Source organism: Giraffa tippelskirchi, chromosome 9, assembly GCF_054371585.1.
Source record: "Giraffa tippelskirchi isolate mGirTip1 chromosome 9, T2T-mGirTip1v1.2.pri, whole genome shotgun sequence".
Taxonomy (NCBI): domain Eukaryota; kingdom Metazoa; phylum Chordata; class Mammalia; order Artiodactyla; family Giraffidae; genus Giraffa; species Giraffa tippelskirchi.
The window spans coordinates 16172711-16185752 of NC_137283.1; the positions used below are offsets into that span (position 1 = coordinate 16172711).

Genomic DNA, 13042 nt, shown 5'->3' on the forward strand with positions numbered 1-13042 from the left:
TAATGACTCTGAACTTTCTGTACCTGCAATTTCATATGTATAAAACAAGGACAGTAATACCTACCCTGCTTATATCATAATACAGTTGTCAGGATAAGAAGAGATCATTCAAATGAATAAATATTCTTAGAAACAATATGCATGAGAAAGGAAATGTGATATAGATATAAGATGTTATTGTCATTTTCAATATATTTCATTATTATTGTGCATTTCATTAAGTACAAATATATTCTAAAGGATGGTGAAAACTATCTTCACTTGATTTCACTAAATCGAAATATTAAGTGCATACCTGTAGGGAGGAACAGTATTTTCACAGTGGAGAAGGTGAAGTTATTCCATGCAGGAAGCAGAATTGTGTCAAAAGCCTTGGAAGCAGTAAAGCATGGGCAACATTAAGTGAATTCCAAGCATTTTGATTTGGCTACATCAAGAGGTGCATGTGATTAGGGAAGGGTGGGACACAATTGCTGAAGAGACACACAGGGGTTAGAGGTTGGTGGACAATTTTTAAGGAGTCTCATGGGAACCAAGAAAATAGTTTTCCTTTCTAGAGAAATCACAGACAGTAGGTGAAACGTCTCAGTAACTCTGCTCACCTCTCGGAACCAGTTGAGAGTAAGAAATATGAGTGAACACAGGAACGAACGCTCTTTAACAGACATGGACTGGAGTCTCTCTCCAGGCTCCAAGTCAGTGAGGAATATAGGACAATCTGAAAGAGAAGAACAAACATTTCTAATCTCTTTTAGTTGAAGTCAAAAGAACCTGGATGCTGCCCCCAGAGCTAGGTCCCCTTCTACTTATTTCCCCCTTTAATTAGTATTTGAAGGTCAAGTTTCAGTTAGTCTCAAAAATACCCTCATACCATGCAGCATCAACAAATATAATTTAAAAGTCTCTGTGAAGTTAGAAAATTCCCTCCTCTCCCCCCACAGGTACCAATGTACCACTTCCCTAAGTTTACCAAAGAAAGGTTACAAAGAAGAAAGAATCTGATAACTTCATTCTATACCTAATAAACCATCAATCTCCTCCAAGTTTCCATTATGTTGTCTGTCCACACAAAGTCTCAGTAACCGGAAATAGGGAGCCAGGCATAATGGAGAAATCAATCTGGGAAGGAAAATCCATTTCTAGATCACAGTTTATAGACATATTAGTCCATGTTTATAGAGAGTCCGATCTTGTAATTAACAAGTTTTACCCAAAATAAATGTCTACTTTTAAAAACATATGACAAAGAACATAGTGGATGCTCAGCAAATAAATACTGAACTGAATGAGAAGAAGACACAGGTAAGAGTGAAATGCCCACTCATTAAGATAAAGTACAGGTAAGATGAAGGAAGGCACATGACTGGCAAAGGTAGACAAACACATTACCAGGTGGGAAAAAGGAACAGAAACAAAAGCAGTCTCACAAAGTATCTATTGGCTGTCATGAGCCATCGCAAATCCCAATCCCAGGATCTGGGAGAAAACAAGGAGTCTGATCCACTTTTGGTACTGCATCCAAATACCACCTGTCTTGGGAGAAATCCTTTTCAATGAAGTTGCCAACAGATTACAAGAACCGTGGCGTTCCCTGTAACATTCAACATACCAACAGAGGTTTTAGAGAAGAAAAAGTATACTGACTTTTGGTCTGATTCCTGCGACGTCAGTGTACTCCCATCTTTCACAAAGTCCTGAGAGAACAACAGTGGCAAGAGGTTGATGACAATCCCATCACAACTATCGTAGTCTTCTAGTCCATAGAGCGCTTTCACAGGAAATGGATAATCACTGCGAAGAGAACCCAGGATCTGAGGTCCAAGCATCAGGGTATGGCAACTCTATGGGAAAAACCACTAGCACAAACCAATCTTCTCTATTATGAGGGGAAATGAGAAAGAACAAGTGGGGAATCTTCTAGCAATCCTGGAGCTGGGACTGCTGGGGTGTTGGGGTTGGGAGGACGGAAGTTGGAGGAGTAGGATAGACTTGGCTGAAGTCAAAGACATTCTGAGATTGGTACCAGCTATCGACATAACTAACAAAATTTCTTTACCAATACAACCATGTCAGTGGGTAAACAGCACTTACCCTTCTGGAACAACACAGGCATCCACCACAAACGCATCTTGGAAATCATTAAAGATGGTCTGCCCAAGCCATTCCTTCAGGAAGCAAACAAAAAGGTCTGTGTAGCCCAGAGTGTACATCCTATAAAGCCCTAAATAAACTATTAACCTTTCTGAAGCCTGTTTCCTCATTTCTGAAAAGAAAATAACAGTAATACAAACTGCATTATTCTGATGTGGAATAGACATAATACATGAAAAATGCTTGATACAGTGCCTGGCACAGAATAGATGGTGGCTTTTAACAGCATAATTAACCAAATGATCATGATTCTCACTCTTAGTATGTGAAGGAGGCCTCAGAGGAGAGGCCTGAGGCAGAATGAGTCAGAACAGCCTTCCCAATTAGAATGTGGGAGAGCTCACAGGCAGATCTATTTTTGCAATACAACAGACAGAAGGATTTGAAGAATGTATAGTAAAGCAGCCCTTGAGCTTTACTGTTTTAAGAAAAGATACTTGGCCTCACCAGGGCTTCTGGAGCCAGCCTCTTTCCATGGATCAGGTTGGCAAATTCATCATAATAAAGTCCAGAGGCCTGAGGAGATTGCTCGCTGCAGGAATGAACCAACTGTAGCAAGGAGGTCACCTGAAACAGTCGAAGAGAAAGAATGGTCCAGTCCTTGAGTTGCTGATGCTTTCTAATTAGAAACTATTCACCTCATTCAAAAATAAGTTTTTCCTTTTCCAATTTCATTGGCAAAGCTCTCATCACCACCTCTCAATTGAGGTTTCTCCTAAGCCTCCTGACCAATCCATTTCTTTTCAATCTTACCTCTTTTCCAATCCATCAGACACATGAACCAGATTAACTTTTCTAAAGCAAAGCTTGGATTGTGCCATTTCTATGCTAAAACCCTTAAGGACTACCTCTGTGTAAATTAAATCAAAATGTCTTGATTCACATTCAGAGCACTCTGTTTTCTATCTCCAAACTAGCTGTATCTCCGACTCTCCAATTATACACTTACTTGTCCCTATGCTCTAGTCACCCTGTTACTCTTCAAACATGGCCCACCTATTTTGCTCTCTAGGAATTTACAATTTAATTAGGAGATCAGATATAGAATTAAAATACAACCCAAGCCAGGGGATTCTAAAGGCCAAAAGAGTAGTACAAATTACAAAAGCTATGAGTTCAGGAAAACATATTTTGAAGAAAGCAGCACTCTTTGGTAAGGTGACAGCTGTTGTTCGGTTGCTTAGTCGTGTCCAGCTCTTTACAACCCCATGGACCACAGCATGCCAGGCTTCCCTGTCCTTCACCATTTCCTAGAGCTTGCTCAAATTCATGTCCATTGAGTTGGTGATGCCATCCAACCATCTTCTCTTCTGTCGTCCTCTTCTCCTCCTGCCTTCAATCTTTCTCAGCATCAAGGTCTTTTCCAATGAGTTGGCTCTTTGCATAAGGTGGCCAAAGTACCAGAGCTTTGGCTTCAGCATCAGTCCTTTCAATAAATATTCAGGACTGATTTGCTTTAGGATTAATTAGTGTGCTCTCCTTATAGTCCAAGGGACTCTCAAGAGTCTTCTCCAACACCACAGTTTGGAAGCATCAATTCTTTGGCACTCAGCCAACAGTGACCAGAAGCAATTTCTCAGTTACTCGTAAACGTATCTAACCCCAAGACAAGAACTCACCTGGGTGCACTGTTCACTGCTCAGGTCTCCACTCCCTGGGGTCAAACTGGAAGATCTACTTTTAAAAACAAGTTATTTTAGATTCACATTTGTAATATTTTGCAACCAGCAATAAATTTTTAAAAATTGCCTTCCCTAAGATTAGGGTGGAGATGAAACTGCATGAAAGCACAGCCAAGTATTTATTAAGGCCTTACAAAAGGTGGACTAGAGCAAATGATGGCTACCTTAGTTTTTTTTAAGTGTACACTAACTAAACTAGTAAAAACCGCAAAAGCAAGCATTTGGCATTGTTCTATTTAATGCTCTCAACAACTCTATAAAGTAAATACTATTAATATCTTTACTTCACACATGTGAAAATATAAAGGCACAGAAAGGTAAAGTGACTTATCCAAAGTGATCATTCAGCTAAGAACAATGGAGCCAGAATTTGACCCCAGGCAAGCAGTATGGTTCCAGAGAATGAACTTTTAACCAGTATACTATGCAGCCTCTACAGATTACTAATGCTAACTCTAAGGATGTTTCTTGAGCTCTGAGGAATTCATGACAAATCATTTCCAAGAAGCATGAACTAAATTTCATGACTTCACAATGGTAACAACTTATCAAGCCCCAAGCTTCTATTAGATGTTACAACTGTGGAATCAAACAACTAGTACTAGGAGGGAAAATCCACAAGACTTTATTTATATCACAATTAAAATAAATAAATTACTTTAGAAAAAAAAAAGACTTTATTTATATCAAACGAGGTGTTCCAGACAAGAATAACACAGTAATGGAGAAACCTGTATTGTCTAATGCTTAAGATTGGAGCAGATGCAGAAAAAAAGCATCCCAGGAAGATCAGGGTTCCCCTTTCGTGGAAACATTTTCTAAAACTTAATTTCTTAGCAATCCCTAGTTTTAAAGAATGAGAATGTAATGACTATGATCACAATTCTACAAACATTATAGGTAGCATGTACAGTCAAGATTAAAAAGAACATGGAAAAGTAACAACAAACATTTGCTAACTTCTCTGATTATGGTTTTCATTCTTCTGTTATCATGATGTCTAAACAATATAACCCTTTATTTTGTAAGACAGCAACTCGATTAACTGACCATGAGCCATGAAAATCAGAGTTTCCATACATACCTATCTGCTGCCATGATGCCAGCCATGGTGACAGCGCCGATAATGCCGATAAGCTTGTACCTGAATACGGTGCTGGAGAGCTGCTTCCGTATCACCAGGTGCATGTCGTCCTGCGAGGAAACGGTGGTGAGGATGCGAGTGGTGAGGATGCTGGAGTGGTGAGGACGCTGGATAGTGGTGAGGATGCTGGATAGTGGTAAGGATGCTGCAATGGTGCAGCAAGGGTCAAACACTAGAACCAAACAACCTAGAACAGCTGGCTTTCTATCCTTTACTCACTGTGTGGTCTTTGATGAGTCACTCAATCTTTTTGAGTCTCAATTTTTTTCATCTATAGAATGGGAAAGTTTTGCAAGGATCAGAGACCAAATTACAAAAAATTCCAAGAACAGCATCTGTCATATGGTAGACATTCAATAATAATAGCTATTACTGTTACTGTTACTGCTGGGATAGTTGCTTGATATGGATAATGTGAATTATCATGTTGTTGGCCGCTCAGGCAGAAGTAATCAAACAGAAAAAAAAGTGCTTAGGAACAAATTTAACAAAGGAGGCAAAAGACTTGCATATTGAAAAAACTGCAAAACATTACTGAAAGAAATTAAAGAAGACCTAAATAAAAGGAAAGGTATTCCATGTTCACAGAACTGAAGTCTGAACACTGTTAAGATGATGATATGCTCATTCAATGTAATGATTTTTAAAATTCCAACAGTATTTTAAAATATTTATTTTTTTAGGCTGCACTGGGTCTTAGTTGTGGCTTGTGGAATCTTCACAGCAGCATTAGGGCTTCTTAGTTGCAGCATGTGGGATTTGGTTCCCCAACCAGGGATCGATCCTAGGCCCCCTGCGTTGGGAGCTCAGAGTCCTACTCAGTGGTCCACCAGGCAAGTATCTCTAACAGTATTTTTTACAAAAATTGAACAACCCATACTAAAATTCATATGGAATTTCAAGGGACCCCAAACAGCCAAAATAATTTTGAAAAAGAACACGTTTGGAGGGCCCACACTTTCCAATTTCAAAATTACAAAGCTATAGTAATCAAAATGTGCTACCAGCATAAGCACATTCAGACCAATAGATAGAATAGATCCTAGAAATAAACCCTCACACATATGGTCAACTGATTTTCCACAAAGGTGCCAAGCCCACTCAAAAGAAAAAGACAAACTGTTCAACAAAATGTGCTAGAGAAAACTGGATACCCACACACACAAAAATGAAGTAGAACCCTTACCTTATACCATATATAAAAATTAACTCAAAGTGAATCAATGATTTAAATTTAAGAGCTAAAACTATAAAATTCTGACAAGAAAACTTAGGGGAAATTTTTCATGACTTCAAAGTTTGCAACTTTTTTAAAAATAAGCATGACACCAAAACCACCAGCAACAAAAGAAAAAAAAGATTGAGTGGACTTCATCAAAACTGCACCAAAGGACACTATCAAGACTGAAAAGATAATCATAGAAAGGGAGAAAATATTTGCACATCATTTATCTGATAAGGGACTAATATCCAGAATATATAAAGAATTCCTACATGTCAACAACAACAAAAAATAACCCATTTAAGAAGTGAGCAAAAGGACTTGAATAGACTTTACACACACACTTATCAAACAAGTGTTGATAAGGATATAGAAAAACTGGAACCCTCTATTGCTCATTAGAATGCAAAATGGTATAGCCACTGTGGAAAACAGTTTTGTGGCTCCTCAAAATGCTAAACATAGAATCTTCATATGATTCAGAAATCTCACTCCTAGGTATATACCGTATATACCTAGGTATTGGAGAAGGAAATGGCAACCCACTCCAGTATTCTTGCCTGGAGAATTCCAGGGACGGAGGAGCCTGGTGGGCTGCTGTCTATAGGGTAGCACAGAGTCGGACACGACTGAAGCGACTTAGCATGCATGCATGCGTACCTAGGTATATACCAAGTATATACCCAACTGAAAACAGGGACTCAAAAGAAATACTTTCACATCAATATTCATAGCTGCTGCTGCTGCTGCTAAGTCACTTCAGTCGTGTCCGACTCTGTGCGACTCCATAGACGGCAGCCCACCAGGCTCCGCCGTCCCTGGGATTCTCCAGGCAAGAATACTGGAGTGGGTTGCCATTTCCTTCTCCAGTGCATGAAAGGGAAAAGTGAAAGTGAAGTCGCTCAGTCATGCCTGACTCTTAGCGACCCCATGGACTGTAGCCTACCAGGCTCCTTCGTCCATGGGATTTTCCAGGCAAGAGTACTGGAGTGGGGTGACATTGCCTTCTCTGAATATTCATAGCAGCATTCTTCAAAATAACAAAAGGTGGGGAAAATCCAATATCCATCAATGGATAAACTAGTTACAGTCTCTATATACAGTGGAATATTCAGCCATAAAAAGCAATGAAGTTCTGATATATCCTACAACATGGAGGAACTGTGAACACATTATGCTAAGTGAAATAAGCCAGACACAAAAGGACAAATATTGTATGACTATTTAAATGAAGTACCTAGATCACACAAATTCACAGAAAGTAGGTAAGAGGTTACCAGGGTATAGAGAAAGCGAAATGGGGCGTTATTGCTTAATGGGGATAGAATTTCTATTTGAGATGATGAAAAAGTTCTGGAGACAGATAATGGTGATGGTTGCACAACACTGTGAATGTGCTCAATGCCACTGAACTGTATAATTAAAACTGGTTAAAACAGTAAAATTTATCTTATGTATGTTTTACCACAATTAAACATAATGATGTAGCTCTATTATTACTGATATGATGAAATCTTCAGACTATACTGCTAGATGAATCAAGCAAGACACAAAACAAGAGGATAAGGTGTGGAAAACTGGTATATGGGTAAATACACATTTGTCAACGCTCAGCACATCTCAGAAAGCTATAAGCTAGTAACAGTGATTGCCTTTAGAGAATCTCAGCCTAGAGGACTGAGAGGGAGGATACATTCTTCACTACCTTTCCATATCTTCTGAATTTTGTACCATGGTGTATACTACCTTGCCAATTCTTTAAACTTAGTAAAAAAAAAAAAAAAAAAAGTTGTTCAAAGACCAGTATGGATTACTGCCACAAGGTGGCACTGAAGAGGCAAAAGGGCTATGAGTTGATTCCAACCCAATCTTACTTGAGACACTTTGTTTGGCTTTGGCTTTTTCAGTGAATGGTGTTCACAAATCAGAGAAGGCCCAGACGGAGTTCACGTTAGATGGAGATGTTCCTTATGGAACAAGAGTATTCCCTGTTTTTCCATGGCGCCTGGTATGGCTTTTCTTACTCAGTTTCATAATGAGCAGATTACAGGCTCATTTCCATACTAACAGACTGAGCTCCTAAAGGGCAGGTCTAATATATATCTACTGTCTCGGTTCTTGGCATACAGTAGGCATTTAATGTTTGTGGTAGGAAAAGAATAAACAAATACGAGGATTATGGCTATGTATTTTAGTTATACTACTACACAGGCTGTGGCAATTTTGTTCAACAAATTTCAGCTGAAGAGGTTTAAAAGATTCTCTCTCAACACACTGCCACTTACCTGGATGTGACTACTGGCTTCATGCTCTTTACTAAATGCCAGTGTGCTGAGAATACAAAAGAGTTTTCGTATTTGCTGAGGGGACATATTATCCAGATAATCCAGAATGCCCTGCAAGAAAAAAATGTCAATGATGAGATTAGCAACTAACTTTTTTCCTTTAAATAAAAAAATTAAAATTCTCATAAAAGGCACACACACAGATAGCCAGGCATGTTTCACAAAAGCTCAAGTTTCCTAAAACTATGCCTCAGAGCCCAAAGGGTCGATATTCTACTTAGTCATCCCAACATAGCTCCTAGTTCTCCCTATACTTTTTCTCCACGCTTCCCTTTTGCTTAGTGAAAACAATATTCTGCCAAAAGTTATGTCTCTGACCTTATTTCTCAGGTTGTACTCCATGAATTACTTATTCTTTCTTTACAGATATGGAAGGACTTAAGTCAAACCCCATTAAAAACCCTTTACTAGCTCCCTCTTGTCTATAAAATAAAGTTGCAACTCTTCGGCTCGGTATTTAAGATCCTTCATAATCTGGTCTTCGCCTTCCACCTTACCCTATCTACCAATCATGCTGATCTTGTCATCTCTCAAGCACACCATGGACATGGGTGCCAGTTTGCTTCTGTTCAAACTGTTTTCTGCCTAGATATACTTCCTTTATTTTTTCTTGACAAATCTCTCCTACCTTCTAAGAATCACTCTAATATTATCTCTTGTTTGAAGATTTCTCCAGTTTCCCAGGGCAAATTAATTATTTCTGCGCACTTTATTAGAGAATTTGTCATGTTGTATATATAGTGACTTACTTATATGTCTTACCTTCTATCATCAAAGGCAAAGACTACCTTTTATATCCACAGCACCCAGAATAGAGCCTGGCATATCATTAGGTATAAAGAAGTATTTGCTGAATTAATAAATATATAGACAGATGAGTTATTTTTTCTATTATTTGCCCCATCACCCCACCTTCATCCCCTCCACTTCTACAAATTATAGTGTTCAGTATCTAGCATGAAAAATAAATTGCTAACAAGTTATCAGGTGTCTCTCAGATAGATATAAGAAAGAAAAATGATTCAATATATGTCAATGGTAGGACTAGATACCTTCACAAAGACAGCATTGAGCCTCATAGCAGATGGGCTTGAAACTACCAACTCAAGGAGGACATCCAATGCAGCATCAACTTCGACTTCATTTCCACTACAGACATGGGTCACTAGGGCACCAATCACTTCCTATGCAGAGAAAAGTCAACAGGACTGTGTGAAGCTAAAATACAGTATGGTCATCTTCTTTTAGATGATGATGAACCTCTTTTGGTTTGTGCCTGAGGCCATTCCAATCTCAACCTGGTTAAAATCCCAACCCACCTCATTCTATCACCTACTTCTATAAACTCGTTTCATTAACATTAGATTTAGGAGGTTTAGGATTATGTCTCTAACTACACTACCATCCAGTCTTGATTTACCCCCCATATTTTACTAGCGAGCACTATCTAAAGCCCTCTGGATTTTGCTTCCTGGTATAATCTTTCTTTTTTCTCATAAGTGTCAAATATTACCCATTAAATTGTAGTTGTACTTAATCTATTAAAATTTACTGAAAAGGTGGCACTCAAGAAGCTAAAGGTTTTAAAGTTAGACTTATTGTTTCAAGTAAATGTGGGTCATGATGGTGGCTCTAAGACATTAAGATGGTTCTCCACAAATGTTTTAGATGGCACTCTTCCCTTCCTTTATACTGCTATTTCACACCAAGTCACATGGTTTTTCTCAAACGCAGTAGCTATCTCATGCCAAATGTCTATTACTCTGCTTTAAATGTGGTTTTTTTTCTGCTTTAAATTTTAAAAATTTTATATTATTCATTTTGAAATTCTCTCTTTTTTTGGCCACACCGTGAGATCTCAGTTTCTTGACCAGGGATCAAACCCACTCCCCTGGCATTAGAAATGCAAAGTCTTAACCACTGGACCACCAAAGAAATCCCAGGATTCATTTTTAAAAGTTCCATTCAAATGTGCTTTAATGTTGTTAATAAAGGTATAACATAAATGACCAATACAAAACAAGACACTTTGTTCTTTGTTTTCATAATCACTTTCCACAAGTACAGCCTTCCCTCTCTGGATGTGTGCTAATAAATGTGGTGTCTGGTATTCATGGAAACAGGGTTAGGCCCTCAGGCATTTCTCTCTCATTTCTTTCTCATGACACCTTTTACTAGAGAACAATTTCAGGATCAACTGGCAGTAGATTATTAGCAGGTAAGTTTAAAACTGCCATTCCTGTACTGTGAAAACCACATGATAACCCCAAGGCAAATGTTTGTTTCAAGTAGACTGGAGCTGGACCTTCATTTTAGACTGAGAGAATCTTAAAGCTCAAAACACAGAGTTAGATCCTCAAGTCCAATCCCGTCATTTAGAGACTAGGACTAGAACTAAGTTTTCCCAACTTCCAGTTCAGAGTTCTTCCTCCTTCAATGCCTTTCAACCAATAATAAATAAATACTAAATCACATGCAAGTCATTTGGGATGGCATTTCTTTCCTTTTCCCTGTTCCCTCCTTCCCAAGATAAATATTTCAACATACCTGCTGGCAGTAAGTGTCAAAAAACATAAATGCATATCTGTATAGAAGACTGCCAAACAAAATTATGCTCTGGTCTAGAGAGTTCAACAAACTCTGAGCCAGCGACAAAATGGATGGACAAACATCCTTAAGAACCTTGAGGAGAGAAGAGTAGAGAAAGATGAAGCTGTGGGAGAGACTTCATTATCACAGCACCTAGAACTGCTATTGCTAACCCTTTTAAGATGTCAGAGTTCTCCCTAATTCTTATTTTAATTTAAGGAATCTTAATCTTTGTTTTACTAAGAATAATCCTTCATTCTGAGCTTCTCTTAGAATCAATGAAGTTCAATATATGGATAACAATTGACCTTTAAACTCAAACAAGTTAAATCACAAGCCTAATAGCTTGTAATCTGCCCAGCTTGGGACAAGAACCCAAATCGTCTAAATTCAAATTTCCTCACTTAATCATATTGCCTCCCTGGGGATACAGTGGGCCTGCTCTTCCCTGGTTATGATTTTAAATCATTCTATAAGGTTCAATTAAACTGATTTCTTTTAAAGTACATCAAGAGGAGTACTGATTATGTCCTAACAAGAAGGCAGTAGGTGGACATGAATGGAACCAGAATAAACAATCAGTTATTAAGTCCAGTTTCTTTAAATGGCTATCATGTTTTACTGAGGAAGATGCAATAAAAAATAATATATGGTTTCTGCCCTGTGCAAAATTATACACCAAAACACATATCAGAGCACAAATAAGCACAGAAAAGACTGTAAGATAAAATAATACAAACGTTAAATCCATTCCTAAATAATAAAGTCTTAAGATTCAACTACATATTCTCATTAGTTCCTAAGCCAAGTCCCAAACCTCTGGTTCACCCAGTTTTCTAAGGTGTACACTGTTAATATCCTGAATATTCACCTGGAAAATACCATTTCTAGATTATAAAATTCCCTATCAAATGGTTTTTACTTCAACAAGAATGATCACCTAAGGGTCACATGCTGAATGGCTAAAATAGTGATAATTCAATAGATATAAAATGATGTCTCTACTAGCATTCCTCTGATAATGTTATCAGTTCAGTTCAGTCGTTCAGTCGTGTCCGACTCTTTGCAACCCCATGAATCGCAGCACGCCAGGCCTCCCTGTCCATCACCAACTCCCAGAGTCTACCCAAACCCATGTCCATCGAGTCGGTGATGTCATCCAGCCATCTCATCCTCTGTCGTCCCCTTCTCCTCCTGCCCCCAATACTTCCTAGCATCAGGGTCTTTTCCAATGAGTCAACTCTTCACATGAGGTGGCCAAAGTACTGGAGTTTCCGCTTCAACATCAGTCCCTCCAATGAACACCCAGGACTGATCTGCTTTAGGATGGACTGGTTGGATCTCCTTGCAGTCAAAGGGACTCTCAAGAGTCTTCTTCAACACCACAGTTCAAAAGCATCAATTCTTCGGCACTCAGCTTTCTTCACAGTCCAACTCTCACATCCATACATGACTACTGGAAAAACCATAGCCTTGACTAGGCGGACCTTTGTTGGCAAAGTAATGTCTCTGCTTTTAAATATGCTATCTAGGTTGGTCATTACTTTCCTTCCAAGGAGTAAGCGTCTTAATTTCATGGCTGCAATCAACATCTGCAGTGATTTTGGAGCCCAGAAAAATAAAGTATCTCACTGTTTTCACTGATTCCCCATCTATTTCCCATGAAGTGATGGGACCAGATACCATGATCTTAGTTTTCTGAATGTTGAGCTTTAAGCCAACTTTTTCACTCTCCTCTTTCCCTTTCATCAAGAGGCTTTTAGTTCTTCATTTCTGCCATAAGGGTGGTGTCATCTGCATATCTGAGGTTATTGGTATTTCTCCCAGCAATCTTGATTCCAGCTTGTGCTTCTTCCAGCACAACGTTTCTCATGATGCACTCTGCATATAAGTTAAATAAGCAGGGTGA

The 13042-nt window shown here is 38.7% G+C and overlaps 1 protein-coding gene across 50 annotated transcripts in view; it reads right to left on the reverse strand.

The window, feature by feature from the left end:
* FANCD2 (FA complementation group D2) overlaps positions 1–13042 on the reverse strand; it is a 52989-nt gene that overhangs the window by 21663 nt on the left and 18284 nt on the right. For 23 of the 50 annotated variants that reach the window (XR_014064748.1, XR_014064752.1, XR_014064753.1 and 20 more), the window contains 10 exons: positions 11092–11226; positions 9597–9728; positions 8485–8595; positions 4918–5027; positions 3771–3825; positions 2599–2718; positions 2092–2165; positions 1645–1791; positions 1019–1119; positions 603–718 (listed from right to left, as the gene is read on the reverse strand). Coding sequence is in view for 33 of the 50 variants with exons in the window: in XM_081527883.1 (XP_081384009.1) it covers positions 603–718; positions 1019–1119; positions 1645–1791; positions 2092–2165; positions 2599–2718; positions 3771–3825; positions 4918–5027; positions 8485–8595; positions 9597–9728; positions 11092–11226 (1101 nt within the window). In the remaining 17 variants the exon portion in view is untranslated. Of the gene's footprint in view, positions 1–602; positions 719–1018; positions 1120–1640; positions 1792–2091; positions 2166–2598; positions 2719–3770; positions 3829–4917; positions 5028–8484; positions 8596–9596; positions 9729–11091; positions 11227–13042 lie in introns of all 50 variants that reach the window. The other 27 variants (XR_014064750.1, XR_014064749.1, XM_081527900.1 and 24 more) reach the window with 3 other exon arrangements.